At 42.1% G+C, this 18,891-nt stretch overlaps 2 protein-coding genes across 2 annotated transcripts; one reads left to right on the top strand and one right to left on the bottom strand.

Moving 5' to 3' along the window:
* Positions 1 to 296: 296 nt before the first annotated feature.
* On the top strand, positions 297 to 6,016 carry DUXB (double homeobox B). The gene is given in 5 exon segments (XM_059903769.1): positions 297 to 345; positions 976 to 1,174; positions 4,365 to 4,435; positions 4,438 to 4,469; positions 5,369 to 6,016. Coding segments are annotated over 5 exon segments (999 nt in total).
* A 4,915-nt stretch (positions 6,017 to 10,931) lies between these two features.
* TERF2IP (TERF2 interacting protein) lies at positions 10,932 to 18,881 on the bottom strand. Its single transcript, XM_059904037.1, has 3 exons — positions 18,081 to 18,881; positions 13,470 to 13,594; positions 10,932 to 12,158 (listed from the first exon to the last, which is right to left on the bottom strand). The coding sequence occupies exons 1-3, from the start codon at positions 18,754 to 18,756 to the stop codon at positions 11,760 to 11,762; spliced, it is 1,200 nt and encodes a 399-aa protein (XP_059760020.1). The 5' UTR covers positions 18,757 to 18,881; the 3' UTR covers positions 10,932 to 11,759.
* Positions 18,882 to 18,891: the final 10 nt, after the last annotated feature.

Below are 18,891 nucleotides of genomic sequence, written 5' to 3'. Positions count from 1 at the left end.
GGGATTAAATAGGAGGGTATTGAAGAAATGGGTGGGTCGCTCTGGGTGTTTATAAATCCTGTGTCTTGCTTAGTTGTCCACTCATCTCTGCAGAATCTGGATACCTCTTCCCAAGATGGATTTGAACAGCACTGCAAGTGGTAAATTCCCATCTGTGTTTTGCTCTCTTCTTTGATAATGCCACATGCTTTGTTTATATTCCAGAGTTTATAAAAAGTAAAATCCCAGTTAGGATTAGAGGAATAGATTGTTGAAGCAGGGGCTATTTTGCAGTGATAAGTTGTATCAGGGGATTGATGGGTGCTTTGAAGTTAGAGAATGCAATTTCAAATTTAAGAGACAGCCGTGAGTCCCATATGTGGGTTTTCAAAAGTCTTAAAGTTAACACTTTAAATGGAGAAAAATATATATGGAATACATAATATTTTACATTTAGTTTATATCTAATAATTTAACATTTTATATTTATTTAAATGTATTCTATCATAAAGTAACAGTTTTGTGTATTGTATTTTATTTATCCTTTTAATGTTTTTCATATTTTACTTGTTTCATTTATTTCCATTTATTTTCCTAACTCCTATTTTCTTTGCATGTAATTTTGTGAATTTCTAGTAACTTCTTCCTTTGGTAACTCAGAGATGACAGATTGTCATTTTTTCTATTATATATATATTTGACCTATATGTCTCCAATTTTTTCTTTTGGCCACGCTGGGCTGCTTGTGGGATCTTAGTTCCCCAACCAAGGATTGAACCCAGGCCCTTGGCAGTGAGAGCATGGAGTCCTAACCACTGGACCACCTGGGAATTCCCATGTCTCCCAATTTAGAATGACTTTAGGTATATCCCTAAAGTAAAAATACAGAATAATCATTGGATCTACAGACTTTCAACCTGAAATAAGATATATGCTCACCCAGTTTTTAATCCATAAACATATCCTTCATACTTCTCCCCATTTTCTCTTCATCAGACATACCATTACAAAAAGAAACCTGGCAAGGCAAGATTATTTACAACCAGAGTCAAAAGAATATCCTCCAAGCATGGTTTGAACATGACCCTTACCCTGAAAAAGCAAGCAGGAAACAACTGGCCAAGGAAATTGGCATTCCAGAATCTAAAATTCAGCTAAGTGTCAGTTTTCTATTTCATTATCTGTCAGGTTCAAGGTAAAGAGAAAGGCCAAGCTTAGCACTGGCAGGCAATTCTCTTATGCTGGGTATGTTTCCCAAAGGTTTTTCCTGTTAAATAATATTTAAAACAAAATAAAAACAAGAATTACCTCTTTTACCAGTGGTAGAAAACTGTTACTTCTTTTACCAATTGGTTGGGGGTATTCACTCTTGGAGAAAAGAATATACTGTTGAGGGTCTCCCAATTGGAGATAATTAAATCAACTTTTGAGATTTAGAGAATATAGGAAATTGGATCACTATGATAATGATATGGTATCAAGTACTGGAATATATACTGCAGAATAATGATTAATATGTAATTATGAGGAAACTGTGGGGTAAGCATTCATGTAAATTCCCAATTCTCAAGCTAGTTTTTTCTTTTTTTTTCACTAATATCTGAAATGTGATTCATACACAGGAGTGTATGAAATAAAATCCCATATTGTATCATTTTGAATTGAACTACTAATGTAAAAATAAAAATAAACTGGATTTCTTCAGTCAGCAAAGAGATAGCTGTAAATAATACAATTATACCAACTGAAACAGTATTGAAATCAATAAAGGTCAATAAAAAAGGTGCTTTCAAAGGAGAATAATGAGTTCAGATTTTTGTTATCAAAAATAGTCTCCAGGGCTTCCCTGGTGGCACAGTGGTTGAGAATCTGCCTGCCAATGCAGGGGACACGGGTTCGAGCCCTGGTCTGGGAAGATCCCGCGTGCCGCGGAGCGACTGGGCCCGTGAGCCACAACTACTGAGCCTGCGCGTCTGGAGCCTGTGCTCGGCAACAAGAGAGGCCGCGATAGTGAGAGACCCGCGCACCGCGATGAAGAGTGGCCCCCGCTTGCCACAACAACAGAAAGCCCTCGCACAGAAACGAAGACCCAACACAGCCAAAAATAAATAAATAAATAAGTAAATTTTAAAAAATAATAATAAAAAAATAGTCTCCAATAAGTCACTATATATAAGGGCTATAAGGGCATCAGTCTGAGGGGACGCTGGGGAGAAGAAAAGTTCCTCTTTTCTTAATGCATTTGTTTTAGGTGTAGGAAACAGTTTTCCCAAATCCCAGAATAAAGTGCACTTTGGGGGACTATCTAGTGACTGGCTGCATGAGAGGTACTAGGCCCATTTGAACTGAGGTGGAGGATGGCAAGTCCAGGAAACAATGTAGGATGAGGTTGGTTCTGCAACTGTGTTCAGTAACTTACTCATCAGTTTCCAGTTTCCACTTGGGCTTAAGACTTCTTATTGGAAAATATTTTTATTAATTAATTTAAAGAATAGATATAACGTTTTAGCACAATGCCTGGGATATGAGTGCTACATCAGATATTGGTTATAATTGACACCCTAATCTTACCATGAATTATCAAATTATCAAAATAAAACACTCAGAAATACTTAGAAAGTACCTTGCAATGCCAACTCCAGTAATGAGGAAACAAGCAGAATACAATGGGTTATGTTAGTGATAATAGTTTTAAAGCAAGATATATGGGGTCCCTAGGAGTTTCATTATCTATTGCTGACTATGGGATGAAGTAAGTAAGAGGAAGTGTGGGTGAGTTAGTCCTGCTCTTGACTATGGCTAATTCTACTGCCCTACGTAAAGAAATTCTTTTCTAAGATCAATCCCATATGTATTGTGTATTATGAAATGGTATTCTAATGAAAAGTTGATACAACACAAGGGAGAGAGAGAGAGATTGATTTCCTTTGAGAGAACTACACTGTTTTTCTTAAATCAGGGAAATTTATTTTGGATACCCTGAGGATGACCATACAAGAAATGCTAATTTGAGTTGAGAGCAAATTGTATACTGTCCTGAATTGTATGCTAATAATAGCATCAATCCCAAGATAATACATCGTCTTTCTCTTAGGGATATTATCCCAAGAGCAGTTGATCAATTAGTTTTGTTTAACTGCATTGATATTTGGAATGACACAGACTGAGTTACATGACTTTTCACGTTGTCTTTTCCCACTCAGATTTGGTTTAAAAACCACAGAGCAGGGGCTTCCCTGGTGGCGCAGTGGTTGAGAATCTGCCTGCCGATGCAGGGGACACGGGTTCGAGCCCTGGTCTGGGAAGATCCCACGTGCCACGGAGCGACTAGGCCCGTGAGCCACAACTACTGAGCCTGTGCGTCTGGAGCCTGTGCTCCGCAACGAGAGAGGCCGCGACAGTGAGAGGCCCGCGCATAGCGATGAAGAGTGGCCCCCGCTCGCCGCAACTGGAGAAAGCCCTCGCACAGAAACGAAGACCCAACGCAGCCATAAATAAATAAATAAATAAAATTAAAAAAAAAAAAAAAAAAAAGAATCCGCCTGCCAATGCAGCGGACACGGGTTCGAGCCCTGGTCCGGGAAGATCCCACATGCCACGGAGCAGCTGGGCCCGTGCGCCACAACTACTGAGCCTGTGCTCTGGAGCCCGTGAGCCGCAACTACTGAGCCCATGTGCTACAACTACTGAAGCCTGCGCACCTGGAGCCCGTGCTCTGCAATGAGAGAGGCCACCGCAATGAGAGGCCTGCGCATCACAACGAGGAGTAGCCCCCGCTCACAGCAACTAGAGAAAGCCCAAACGCAGCAACGAAAACCCAACACTGCCATAAATAAATAAATAATAAAATAAATAAAATTAAAAAAAAAAAAAAAAAAAAACCACAGAGCAAGACAGAGACGATTGGGGTTCAGCTCCTCCTTAGGAGAAGACCAAACCCAAGGACAGAACCAGCCTCAGCCTTATACTCAAGGTAAAAACTCACCAGTCCAAATGCAGTTCATCAGTGGGTCCCATTGAGAGGGGAATCAATTCTGCATGTTGTGCTCAAATTCTCCACAAAGAATCCTTAGTTTTGGAGCCAGTTACAGCTTGTCCTGGGTAACCTAAGGTCTTCAATATAAGCATGGTCCCACAGTGGCTGGGACAGACAGGTTCTGAGCAAGAAAGGCTTTGGACTTTTTGGTCCTGCTGCTCTAAGCAGGGCAACATCCTCCTCTTCTGTCACCTCAAGGGGATTCAGAGGGAGTAAGAGGTCAGCACGATCTTCCCAAGTTTGAGTTTCCAGCTTGAATGCAAAAATGTCCTAAAAACCCTTTTGTCCCTGCGTTCTCTTTAAAATACTTACCAAAAGGAGCCACACGAGACCACACATCCGTTCCAAGATCTCAATCAAACATTCTAGTTCAAGCCTTCAAGAGGAACCAACTCTTTGATATTGCAAACAGGAAAACACTAGCCAAACAGGCATTCCAGAATTGAGAATTCAAGTAAGTTTTATGTCTATGGCAGCAAATATCCCTAACCCATTAAACGATGTTACCCTGAGTGGTTGCTGGAAAACCTTGACTAACCTAGATTACCACAGCAATCAAGGACAAAGGCCTGGGATAGTAAACACCTGGCATTGCAAGTCACATTCCTGCAAAAGGAAGAATTTTCTAATCAAATTGTCAGTGGTGCATCTATTCAGAATCACCAGCAGCAAAACTGGGAAAATGTGAAAGTTAATGCCTATTTTGAGAACACTCTTGTTAGGTTTTCTAAAGCTTGGCACTGCTGTCATTTTGGGCCAGATAATTCTTTCTTGGGAGCGGCAGTCCATGCCAGGTAGAGTGTTTTTCAGCATTCCTGGCCTCTACCAACTAGATATCCTGCCCATCTCTCCTTCCCCCACTTATAACACCCCCAAAAAATCTACAAGCATAGTCAAATAGGGGAACAAAAACACCCTCATTAGTACCTTCTTCTACGTAAGTTATGGGGATAGTGGTTCCATATACATTCAACACTCATGACTGGGAAGCATGTTCATAGGTCTATCAGCACAATGACCCTCATGAACACTTACTTGTGTTTATTAACCCTTATTCAGATTTATACACGTTTACAAGGTATGTATTCCTGTGCACACACTGATTAAGAAGAGGAAAATGTCAACCTCGTCAAGAGACCTTGTTCCCTGATCCATCGTTGAAATTGAAGGGTGGATCCTAAAGCACATGCCTTTTTAGCCAGAGTTTCAATTCATCTATAGTTGATTGCTGAATGTGCTATGACCTAAATCTATGTGTTTGTATGTATGTATATGTTTGTATGTGTGTATATAGACACACACACACACCTCTTGAGATTTGGGCCTATATAATAGGCCCTTTGCTTTACACAGTTTGAGAACAGAGCCAGAATCGCTTGTCTTATGATGTCCACGTCTCCGGTTTTTCTCACGGAGATGTGGTTTCAGGACCCAAGATCTCTGTACCCTGGGCAGAGTAGAAGTGAGACTGTGAATTCCTTGGTAGATGGCCCAAATGGGAGACCTGGTCTGACAGCTCAGCAGCACGAAATTGACCTGTGCACTCTCCCAGGCAGATCTCATCATTTTCCTTCCTCCAGTTCTTTCAGCAGGAACCAACCACTTCTACCTGTTCTTCTCCCATCCCGCGTATCCTCTGTCCCTTGTGTGATCCAAGGACAAAGTGTCATGATGCAGCCCCTGCAGGCTGTGCAGAGAGGAGACAACTCTCCCTCTACTCTAACACTTGGGAATTATGTGCCAGTACTGCTGACTATGGGAGGAGACCCAGATACTCAGTATCCTTTCTGGCCCCAATACCAAGAAGAACGCCAGGATCACCAAGAACAGACTGACATGGGAGTACTGCAGTTGGAAGACTATTCTCAGCCTCAAGCTGAGCACAAAAAACAACCACCACAGGATCTGAGCCAGGTGGACATATCTTACTTTCTGCAGTGGTGGGATGAGTGCTGCCAGGCTCTGACTGCAGAGTGGGATCCTCAAAAAGGGACCCACTGAAGCAGACTGGTGGCCACAGCACACACAGTCAGCTGGAGAACCATCTCATGCCCTCAGCCAACCACAGCAGCAATATATAGAAACCTCAAGAAGCCTTTAGGTCAACTCCTGCCATCCACAGATTGTCAGTAAAACGTACAAACTTTTTTGAATCCTGATCCACAGGAAGAGGACCCTCCAGGATTTTCAGGCTCTTCTGAACACTCTGCAAAGCTCACCAGGGCTTGGGCTTCAGGAGGAAGAAGACAGCATTCTGAACCTGATCCAGGCCTCCTTTCTTTTGATGCAATCAAAAGATCAGAGCAATTTAAAGAACAATGAATAAGGAAGTCATCCTGTCAGAGGCAAAACTAAAGCAGGGGGAAGGAAAAACCACTTGGAAACCCACATGGAGGTTGTTTTTCTTGTGGGCAGTGGTTATCTTCTGTACTCCACTAAGTGAAGGATTGTTTCCAAGCTCCACACTGCCTCTGGAAGCACCATGGGCACTAGGTGGTGGACATGTCTGCTGAATTCTTACAGAAAAAAAGTGTTTTACTCACGAATATGACCTTCTCTCTGTAATCACCACGTCCTCCACAGTCTGGAAAATCCACAAACTGTAACCTAACTCAGGTGAGAATAGATCTCTGAGGGACATATTAGAACTTCTTTCCCTCCTGGCATCATGAGAGGGCAAACTTGAAATTAGTTCATTGTGTAGAAAACGAAGGGATGTTGTACTTCCTGATGATGTGAGCTCATAAAAGTGAGCTTTTCCCCAAAGCTCCGAGGGTTTAAATTGGGAACTAGATACTACCTCAGCATCCATCATTAAGGGAATGATTAAATGGATTAGGACAAATCCATAATACTGAGTAATCTTCACTTAGAAGTGTATTTTTATTTTGACTATTTAAAACATACAAAAAATTACAAGGAAATTAAAATAGAAATACCGTATCATCACTGAACATAGTCTAATGATGCTAATATTTCCACTTTTTTAGTTTTTTGTATATATTTGCAAATATGTATATATATATGTCCATAATATTTCTCCTCTTATTATAAATACATTATACGTTCATCTAAAACCTGGGATAACCATTCTCATTCCCAGTCTAACCCCTTCTTTTGAAATGGTAAATTCTGAAGACAGATTTTGGTGTATGTGGGTTTACCTTGGCAATAAAAATGTCTTTAAAAAATATCACTTTTGTACATTTTATCAATTTGCTTTCTGTTTTGTCATATTTGCTTTGTTTACTTTCCATATGAAGGTGTTGAAAGACGATCAGTACGCATACATCTAGTTCTACAAAGATACCAGTTTTGCACAAATATAGTCGTGAGGTGGACATCCTTCTGGTATCTGGGTGCGTTACATGCATGGGTTCTCTAGATGTTTATACACTGAAGCACAAGTGCCAGAATATTCCAACATCAGTATTTACGGCCAAATAACACTCAGCACAAGTTATTTTTCCTAATATGAGCTGTATCTTCATTAACCACTTAGGGAATTAAAACTCACACGCGTATGTGCAGGTATTAGTGGCACAAATTACAAAAAAAATCTGATATAATTAATTGACAGTGTTGAAACCATGCCTAGTTTGATTTCTAAATTGTTCCCCCACATGATTCTCATGTGGCCAGAGATGAGCGGTCCTAGTATCTTTCCTGTACTTCAAACACATATGTGGACAGAGTTCTCCAACTTATGAAAACAAGTCTGATTATTTGTGAAGGGAAAACTATACATTTGGGTCTATAATTTACTTCTTCATTTATATGCATATCTGTATCTCCATGTTTATATGTATGGATCTATGTAAATATATTATCTATTGTTCATCTACATTGTCTCTACAGCTTCTCTCCATACTCTTCTCTATGCCTATCTCTATATCTACACATCTAACTATAGCCTCTAGAGGGAGACAGATGGGATGACCTTCTCTAGAGAAATAGGTAAATTTTCACTTCTGAAGCAAGCAGTGGGATTAAGTTTCTAGAGAAAAAGGTAAGGAATAGTATCTGACCAAGAGAACCACACTGACCAGTTCACAATCTCCTGTGAGTCAGATGTCCCTTTCATGGATTGGGTGACCAGACATCCTATTCTTATACCAGATTGAGGTGACCATGAATGTGCACTGGGCTCATAGACAGTGGAGGCCTTAAAGGTCGTCACGGTCGAGGCCTCTACAGCCTGAAAGCAGGGCTGAGAACATGGATCCTGCAGGGTTTTGGCACAGGGTGGCAAGTCCAGTGGACCTTGCTTGGTGCCCAGGGCTGGAGCATCTGACTGCCCCATTCCAGCTCTGCCTCCGATAAAAGGCATCTGCCCTCTTCCTAGAGGCCCCTTGGGTCCCAACAATCTGGTCCCTTAGTTCTTGGACCCTCTGGGGCTGAAAACCTTTGGATGGGAGGGGCCGTGGATGAGGTCATGCATCTCGCAGGCCAGTCCTGGTCCAGGTTGTGTCCACTGTTTGGGTGATGGCCAAAGTGCAGACTTCACCTCTGGAGCAGAAATGACTGTATATCCTCTGGAGGGGGGCATTGGGGATTTAGTCACTAGCTATGCTGCCTGCCCCTGGGTAGAATATTCTTGCTCCAGAAGAAGGTGACTCATCCGTACAATGGAAGTTCTTAGCAGACCCTAAACTCCCTGACTTTTATTTGGGTATACACCCTCCCCTTTCCGGCCACATTCCCAGGAAAGGATACACAATCCGCAGCCCAAGGAGTATAGATCTTAATCACTCTTAAGTCAATTTCATTTACCCTGCAGAGAGGTGGAGTTAGGAAGGGGCACGTGTCACAATTCTGGCCAATGAGATGTCTATGAGGGGCTTCTGAGAAAGGCTGCCCACCAATAAAGGAGACACTTAGGAGGAAACCCTCCCTCTTCACCTGTTGGAGCTGTAGCTGCCACCTTTCAACCACAAGGGGAGCAGCTGACATGACATGTTAAGGATGGCAGAGCAGAAAACTAGAACCTTAAAGCCACCCTACCTCAGGGCTTCTTGTTATATACACAAAATATAAATCCCCTTATTTACTAAAGTCCTTTAGAGTTAGGTTTTCTGTTACGTTCAATGAATTACATCTTATTGCTATAGCCAGGTAGGCATATGATTCAGCCAAAAGCATTAGTCCAAAAGCAAGAGAGGATCAGAACAATTCAAACAACAGCTTCAACTTTTAAAACTCAACTGCACCCACTTAAATGGAATAGGGAACAGAGGAAAATAATGAATAGCCTCAATGTTGCAGAGAAAGAGAAGACAGAATGTTTCTGCCACTAATGAAGTTTTGGAGGTTATTTAAGGTCTAGAAAAATTTCAAAAGCTGGACTAAGGGGGAGCCAAGGGGGAATAGTGAGGAAGGCCTAGAACTCAAGAGCTAAAATGAGTAAGAAATAATGTATCCCACATCATAAGCAGAAAAGAAAAGCCAAACTCACGAAGTCAAGGAAAGAAAACCCAAAGAACAAGAATCTGGCAGCACAAAGCAGAAGTATCTCAATTCAAGACTTGAACTGCTGGTCTCTGGAGTAGATACAGCCATAGCTCAATGCCATTAACCATTAAGATCCAACTCATTTTCCTTGCTTAGTTTTGTGCTCCCCAAAATACTTCTGATAATTTGTTTCCCCACATATATCCCAGCCCAAGAGATGAAATGACCAGAGAAATTACAAAACCAGATATTTGAAAATTACTGGTTTATAATGAGCACTAGAAGTTGGTGTGTGTTTTGATTTAAACATGTCTTCTGGGAGTCTGGGTATAATAAATCAGACCCTTTCGCACATGACTGACAAAACTGGAATTTCTAGCTCTATAAAGCCAATAGGCTGTGGTAACTTTATTGAGATACAGACATGCTAGATGACATTTCCATTTCATATCTAAAGCAATGATTTTCAACCACCCTAGGGTCACATCACAATGGAGGAGAACCCATTTTAAACAAATATCCACCACCCAACCCCTCCCAAGCCCCGTTTAAGAATCACTACTGTAGGCACTTCCCTGGTGGTCCAGAGGTTAAGACTCCATGCTTCCGCTGCAGGGGGCGCGGGTTCGATCCCTGGTCAAGGAACTAAGATCCCGCATGCCATGCAGCACAGCCAAAAAAAAAGAATCACTACTGTAGTGAGCTACGTTTACTGCTGGGTGTGTGTTGTATCCTTCCAACATTCTAAGGAGGAGGAAAAGGTTAAATGCTTTGCTTTAGGCTGGGTTCTCCCAGAAGCAGACTCTAAGGAAACAATGTGAATTTAACTGATGATTCTAGGATGCACTAGTAGGGAAGCGGGTATGTAAAATAAGAGGAGGCCTATGCAGGTGCATTCATACCACTGTGGGCAACTATGGCTTTCTTCTACTGGCGGCCTCGGATGGTATGGAAACCACTGCTCCACTCAAGGGGTAACTCAAATATTCAGTTGTCATTTCTCCGGTGAGCAAGGAAGCTGGGTATGCATCCTCTGATTCCTATTCACCATTAGCTGAAAGCTGCTCCCAGGGGCATTAACTCCACAGCACTTCAAGCAGAGAGAGAGCCTCAGGAAGGTGCTTGCAGTAGGACTCCTGTTGGTGGCAAGTGCTGGAATGGTGAGTGCTCAGGCATTTGGGACAGGCACTGACACCTTCTGTTACACACGGGATGGTTCCTTATTGGCTTCTCTTCCCTTTTGACTCTCAGCAGTTCACCTTGTTATGCCATCTTTCACAGTCCCTGACACAGATCTTCTCTTTGCTCCACCCAGAAGAAACAGTTTCTTTCTAATAACCCATTAGCTCTTAAATGGAACTCTTTATTGGTTCTAATTACTAAGAGCCAAAAATGTTAGTTCCTTTATGGTTTTTATACCTAAAAGGTTTTGTGAATACAATCAAAGAAAACACTTTGTGGAGACTCAAATACAAAGTTCTATTTATTTTCAATAATGAAATCAACACAACAAAGAGGAATTAATCCTCTAATTTTTAAATCTAACACTATTCTTTGCACAAAACTATCCTCAATAAATAAAAACACATTACTAGTAATCAAGTAAGACTTTTCTCAAGACTCTCTAAATTTTTGTTTGTGTTTTAAACAAAACTGGATGGTAGGTAAAGAAACACATGCTAGAGACTTAACTGACACAGACCTGAAGAAAAGAACAGCCAACAAACAGGCTCCCCAAATATAAGTTGGCAAAAGGAATATGGGGTTTTCAAAGCAGCCCAGAAATCAGAGTTCACTGGGGGATGCAAGGGTTTGGGATAGTCCATGTTCAAAGGCCTTGTAATTAAATCTTTCCACATTCCTAGATTCCTGATTTGGAATCTATCATAATCTAGAGAAGCTTCTGCCAAAGGATAGGAGGCTCTTTATTTATGCTTTCTGAAAAGACCCATCTAATTTTCTGCCTTTGACTTTGTCACTAGCTCCTCTCACCAATACAGCAGGGATTCCATTCCAGAAAGCGGTTATTACTATGTAAACCAACCTCTCTGTTTTTGATTTTCCTTTTACAAACACATTCATACTGCCAGGAACAGCTCTAAATATATCCAATTTCTTTTATTTTCATCCTCCAACTTTACTTGGCTATAAAATCTAGGACTCACAGAGCAACAATAGCATTGGTCAAAAGATGAGTGTCAGTTCCAATGTAAAAACCTCTGAAGTTCAACAGTCACAAAAAAATTTTTTAATGCCTTATCTGCCAAACCTTTTTTTTTCATTATCTTGCCAATTATTTCTTTCGGAATTCAATCCTCCGAGCTACATTCTGAGCACCAAATTTTTTGACCAGTGCATCTCGGGTACCCTCATCATCTTTTTGCAAATCTAAGTCATCCTGTCGGGACCAAATGGGATACCCATCAGCCCTCTGACCAGACTCTAAAAAGGAGGAAGTAGCCTCCAGCTCACCACTATTTTTTAGGAAGGCCTGTGTAACTGTTGACAGATCCAAGTTAAACTTTTCCATTAACTGCCGGATGATCTTAATGGCAGCTCCCACCTCTGGTGCGGAAACCTTTTCTTCTTCTTCTTCTTCTTCATCAGGCTGTGTTTCTGAGTCTTCCTCAGGTGTGGGTGGATCATCATCACACATTGTTATATGTATTTCAAAATCAGGGCTCTCATCCACCTAGGGAAAGTGATGAATACGACCAGTTCCTAATTACCAAGTCATGAATACTTACTCTTAAAATATCTGGTCTCTCCCAGCTACCACTTCCTTGCCCTTTTCACCTCAATCACACTGGACTTCCTTCAGTTCCTCTTATGTGCTATGTTCCTTCTTACATTTACTCATGTTGGATGTGCGCATACGTGTATGTATGTGTATATATATGTATGTATATGATAGGGTAAGGAGAAGTGTGAGTGTGGATGGGGGTATATGTGTGTGTGTGTGTGTGTGTGTGCGCATGTGTACATATGTACGTACGTGTATGTATATGGTATTCCAACAGAACATTAGAAGCTACACTGAATGTGAAAAATAAATGTTACGTGCATACACATATATGTATACACATGTACGCACTAGATTATTTGTTAAAAATTTGACTTCACTCTCAGATTGTAAGCTCCATAGGGCAGGAAATGTTATGTTTTGCTCATCACTACATCCTCAGTGCCTACCAATGCCTTCACATGGTAAGTACTCAAAAAACATTGCTGTATGAATATATTAGGGTCTCCACGCTACACTACATTTAGGCACGTTACAAAGCGTGTTATGTGAGAGGAGACCTATGTAGGCCATGTTTGAGAGTTGTTGAGAGTATCTGAAAGTTTACAGAAAATGAACCAACTTTAAATTAAATGAACTTCACATTATTTTCCTGTTTTATACTGACGCATAACCATTTTTCTTAGTGTAAAAAAAGTTAATTAACAAGATCCTTTTTCTTAGAGAAGATATGCACATATAATTTGTATTTTTTTATTACTCATTATTTTATGGTTGCCTTTCTCTATAACTATGATTAAATATGGGATTCCAACAAAGTTTTAGAACTTAACTGAATATGGCAGAGCTAAAAAATTCTAAAAAAGCTCTAAGTATACAAAGAGCTAAAATTGCTTGATAAAAAATTAACCTCTTTAAAAAATTACTTTTACCTGAGAAGAAAAACATTTTAAAAAGATAAATCCACAATCTTAACTTAGAAAAACTTACAGATGAAAGTACTCAAAGTAAGATGCTTTGTACTGCTTAAAAATAATTCTCCCCTTTCTCCCTCCCCTCCTCCTTAAATCATCCTACCAAAAACTAAAAGTACATGCCCAGAACCTTGATCAGTCCCACCTTCCATTTTCCTCCTCCATCTTGAACTTCTCTCTTACCTTTCTGGGCCTCAGGTGTATAAAAAGGACAGATGGGAAGACCAATTTCAAAGGAGGAGAATGGATGTAGGAAAAAAATATGAGTTAAATCTAGTTAACATACCACAATCTCCTCAAACTCCCGGGTGGCTTCTACAAGCATCTTTTTGACTGCTTCTTCATTCTCTTTGATCTCTTCCTTTTCAAATTCTTCTTCAGGCAAGTCTGGAGTTCTCTTATTCTGTGGTTCTATTAAACAGAACAGCACCAGATTAGAATTAGCCTTTTTTACAGGAACCAAAAATATAGTAAACGCTCTGTGAGCTCTGGGCCAGAAGTGAGCCTGCACTTTTTTCCTATTAGAAAATATCTGTTTTTGATCAGAAGGGTAAGAAAAACATGACATGCATGTTCAATAATTTCTACTCTTGCTTCTGAAAAGTTGTACAATAAAAATGGTGATAATTTTCCTAGGTTCTGATACGTAAAAATACTCTTCAAGCTTAATTCATTTTTCGCTTTGTATTTATAGATCTTGCAAATTAACAAAACTGTGCCATAAATTGGGTTCTCCGGGAAGTAGGTTCTGAGATGGAGATTAACATGTAAGGTGTTGATTAGGGAGTGTTCACTGGGCAGAAAGAAGCTGAGCTGTGAGAGTTCCAACAAGGCCTCAACTGAAACCATGTACAAGTCTGGAGCTAGGAAGGCCCTACAGAGTTGACCAAGTTGGGGCAAGGGAGCCAAGATATTATAACCCCGCACAGATTAGTCACTGGATGCTAGCCTAGAATGACAGAACCTTGGGTAAGGCAGTTCTCCCAGCTGAAGATAGATCTGGGGGGTCTACCACAATCCACCACATACCATCTACAGAAAGGAGAGCCTCCAAAAGCTAAACATCCTCCTATTTCCCTTTTACTCTTTGTTCTCTGAGGACTTAACTCTGCTATTTTCCACTTAACAAAGACTGACTACTGACTACTAAGGGGCAACACGAGAGAGTTTTTTTGTGATGGAATTGTTCTGTATCCTGATTTTGGTGGTTACATCACCACCTGTACATGTGTTAAAACACCTAACCAAAAAACTGTATGGCAGTTTCTTAAAATATTAAACATATAATTACCATATGATCCAGCAATTCCACTTTTGAGAATACACCCAAAAAAAAAAAAAAAAAAAGGCAGGGTCTCAAACAGGTATTAGTAACCCATACCACAGCAGCATTATTCACAATATCCAAGATGTGGAAACACTAGGAACAAAATTCTCACACATGTTGCAACATGGGTTGGTGTTTAATGGGTACAAATTTCAGTTCTGGCAGACGAAAATGTTCTAGAGTTGGATGGTGGTGATAACTGCATCACAATGTGAACATACTTAGTGCTACTGAACTGAACACTTAAAAACAGCTAAAATGGTATATTTTATCTAATGTATATTCTACCACAATAAAAAAAATTTAAATACATAACTGTACACCAAAGTAAGTCATTTTTATTTTACATAAAATTTTAAAAAGAAGCCTTATATTTTAGAGATACATGCTGAAACAGATAAAATGGGATAATGCCCGGCACTGGCTTCAAAATAATCCCAGAAGTCAGGATGAAAGGTGTAGATGAAAAAACTGGCCACAAACTATAATCAGGTGAAGTTGGGTGATGGGTACGTGCATTATACTATTCTCTTTCTACTTCTGTAAATGTTTGAAATTTTCCATAATAAAAAGTGTAAACAAATTATGGCTCACATAATGAAACACAATGCAATGAACAAGAAAGGAATGAAGCAAACAATGAGCAGACACACAAAAGCTTCAAGATCTATTAAGTTAAAAAAAGAAAGCAAACTGCAGAACAAACTTCTGTCTAGTGTGCTAGTGTTACTATGAGCAAAAAGGACACAGACAGGGGACAACAACAGTGGTTGCCTCTGGGAGAGGAAGCCGGGGAAGGGGTATGGAGCAGTGAGACGCACTTTTCACTATGTACTCTTTTACACTTGGAGTATATCTGTAGGATAAATTCCTAGAGGCAATATTACCATGTTTAAGGGAACATGTATTTTAAATGTTGTCAGATGGTGTCAAAATTCCTTCCAAAGAAATTGTACCGATTTCCTTCTATTAATAATGTAGGAGTGTACTTGTTTTCATATACCTCGTTAACTCTGGGTATTACCCATTTTATTAGTTATTGCCAATCTAACAGATAAAATGACATTGCCTTGCTCTGATCTACTTTTCTAAAAAACACACCACACACACTTATTTCAGTTTCCATGGGCAGAAGTCCAGGCATGGCTTGTATTGGTCCTCTGCTCAGGGTGTAATTTTTTGTTTGTTTCTGGGGCTGCACCTCATGGCATGGGGCAGGGGGAGGCACGGATCTTAGTTCCCTGACCAGGGATCGAACCGTGCCCTCTGCAGTGGAAGCACGGAGTCTTAACCACTGGACCGCCAGGGAAGTCCCCTCAGGGCCTAATTTATTTTTATTCAGTAACAATATTTCTGCATTTGTTTATTTGCCATTTATCTATTTCCTTTTCTGGAAACTTCCTGTTCCATTTCCTTTGCTCATTTTCCTACTAGTTTTTCTTTTACTCACTTCTGCAAGCTCTTTGGACATTAAGGAAACTCACTCTGTTGCAATGTATTGGAAATATTTTTCCAGTTTGCCCTCTGACTTTATCATGAGAAGCTTTAAATTTTAAGTAATCAAATATATAAAGTTTTTTCTTAGTCTTCCTGGTTTCAGAACTATCAACATGTAACTATTAAAAGGGATACTCGAAAAAAAAAAGGGGATACTCGGGGACTTCCCTACTGGCGCAGTGGTTAAGAATCCGCCTGCCAATGCAGGGGGACACGGGTTCAAGCCCTGGTCTGGGAACATCCCACATGCCGCGGAGCAGCTAAGCCCGTGCGCCACAACTACTGAGCCTGCGCTCTAGAGCTGGCGAGCCACAACTACTGAGCCCACATGCCACAACTACTGAAGCCCGCACACCTAGAGCCTGTGCTCTGCAACAAAGACAAGCCACAGCAATGAGAAGCCCGCGCACGGCAATGAAGAGTAGCCCCCGCTCTCCGCAACTACAGAAAGCCCGCGTGCAGCAACGAAGACCCAACGCAGCCAAAAATAAATAATAAAATAAAATTAATTAATTAAAAATAAAATAAAATTTAAAAATAAAAAGGGTACTCGGGAATTCCCTGGCAGTCCAGTGGTTAAGACTCTGTGCTTTCACTGCCATGGGCCTGGGTTCGACCCCTGGTCGGGGAACCCTGCAAGCCGCGGCCAAAAAAAAAACCACAAAAAAACAAAAAAGGATACTCATCCACATTTTCTCCTGATCATGATTTTAATTTTTACATTTAAATGCCTGAGTATCAAAACACTGAGTAGGGTGAATCCAGCTTAATTTTGTCCCAAGTTCCAATTGGTCTACCAGACATCTCCACACCACTGATTTAAAATCAGGGCCCTACACGATCTCCTTCACCCATACACACAGCCCTGTCTCTCCAAGAATTCTCCCTCTTGCTTCCTCCATCCCACACACAGGTCTCTGTTGCTCCAAGAATACACCAGCCATACTCCACCTCAGGGCCTTTGTACTTAATACTCGCTAAGTCTGAAATCCTCTTTCTCAGATAACCACCTGCTGAGTGAGTTCTTTCATTTCCTCTGGTCTCTGCTCAAGCATCAGCTTACAACAGTGACCCTCCCTTCTCACCCTGTAGAAAACAACTCTCCAGCCCTTACCCTGATTTATTTTTTTCTGTAGCACTTCCCGCTGCCCAGCTAGCATTTTAAGCTCCATGACTGAAGGGAGTTTTATTTACTGTTATATCCCAGCAGGATAAATGTCTGGCACTCAACTATCTGTTGAATGAATGAATCTCAAATGTCACTTTTACCAAAAACAAAATTCCTACTAAGCATACTGAATAGGAGAAACAGATTTTGCCTCCCCAGACTTCAACTGTTATGCGGAATAGCCACATAAGGAAAGAGAAGCTGGGGAAGCAGCATGACTCTTTAAACAAAAGGGTCTTAAAAAAAAAAAAAAAGGGGTCTGTCAGTTTACGCTGTCAATACCCGTTTTATCAGAAGTGAAGCATCTCAACAGCTATGCACTGTGTTCTAACCGCCACTGAATCCCAATATTCTGTTCAACTGCGTTAGAAATACACTTCACCCGAGCGAAACGAGGAAGCGACTTCCCACTGAGAACCTTCTTATGTGAAGATGCAGTCATTTAAGCCAAGAAATTAAAATAACATGGTCTGGCAGGCATGGCTTTAAAACGTCGTATACTGAATGTACCTGAATACACAAGAAATATTTTTTAAAACTAGTCTGGGAAATCTCTGAAAAGATCCCCAAGAAGCTGGTTCCCCGTTGTCTCTCGGGGGGGGGGGGAAACTAGGTAGCTGGTGGGAAAGGAAAGGAGGGAGAATTTTCCACATACTCTTTCTGCACCTTTTGAATATCGGACCATGCCAATACCCCAGTTATTGGAAAAGTGAATTAAGAGAGACCTTAGAAAATGGCGCAATTTTACCCGGATGTCAAAGGGGGGGGGAGAAGGAGGAGGGGCTGGGCGAAGCTCCCGAAGACACCAACATGGACGCCCAACAGAAGGGGAAAGACGCCGACGCCCCCGCCCCAGCCTCACACAGGGGACAGCAGAGGGCTCGCGCGTTCGCAGCAAGCCTCACCCCCGCTATCAGCATCCTCGGGGTCTTGCTCAGCTTTCCGCTTGAGTTTATGGGAGGAGGGGCTCACTGGGGCCTCCCCCAACAGGTACTTATGCTCCTGGCCCCGCAGGCGCTTGAGGTAGCGGTCCTTCATGGACTGCCACGAGTGCTGGGTGAGCGAGCTCTTCTCCATCGCTTTCCACAAGGCGTTGCCGGTGACGGAGCTGGGCGAGCGAGCATGTTCCTTCACGTAGGTCAAGATGGCCACGTCGTCCGCGTCCGTGAAGACCATCCGCCCCGCGTGCGGCTGCAGCTCGGGCTCCGCGGCGGCGGCGCCCCCAACCTGAGCCCCGGGCTTCGTCTCTGGGGCCTGGTCGGCCCCTGGAGCCGGGCCCAACCGGTAGGCCTCCAGCTCGAGCCTCTCGTTGCGCTCCACGCAGTCCAGGATGTACTGCGTGGAGATGAAGTCGCCCGAGGCCTCGGCCGCCGCCTCCCCGGGCTGAGCCAGCAGCACGGCCCCGGGCTCCTGCACGCGACACAAGGTGCCGCCGCCGTGCAGGATGAGAGTCGAGAGCCGGCGCTTCGCCGGGCTGGGACGCACGTAGAAGGACATGGAGCTGCCATCCTCCCTCACGAACAGAGTCGAGGAATGGGTTGGCCCATTGGGGTCTTTGCCCAAATCCATCGCCTCAGCCATAGCTCACGCCGAGCACCAAAAGAAGCTGCCGTCTTGCCAGCGCTCGGCACACAGAGCCCCAGAGCCTGAGGTAACGCTCCAAACACCACCGCCGCCGCCCCACAACCCCCTACTACGCCTGCGTAGCAGTTGCGC

Source organism: Balaenoptera ricei, chromosome 19, assembly GCF_028023285.1.
Source record: "Balaenoptera ricei isolate mBalRic1 chromosome 19, mBalRic1.hap2, whole genome shotgun sequence".
NCBI classification, from domain to species: Eukaryota; Metazoa; Chordata; class Mammalia; order Artiodactyla; family Balaenopteridae; genus Balaenoptera; species Balaenoptera ricei.
This window is presented reverse-complemented; position numbering and strand designations above follow the sequence as displayed.

Excerpts from the sequence above, each read along its gene's own strand:
- TERF2IP (XM_059904037.1), bottom strand. The coding sequence starts at position 18,756 with ATGGCTGAGGCGATGGATTTGGGCAAAGACCCCAATGGGCCAACCCAT. Across the intron at positions 13,595-18,080 it reads CGAGGATGCTGATAGCGGGG|AACCACAGAATAAGAGAACT; the intron begins GTGAGGCTTGCT and ends TCTGTTTAATAG. Across the intron at positions 12,159-13,469 it reads GGGAGTTTGAGGAGATTGTG|GTGGATGAGAGCCCTGATTT; the intron begins GTATGTTAACTA and ends CACTTTCCCTAG.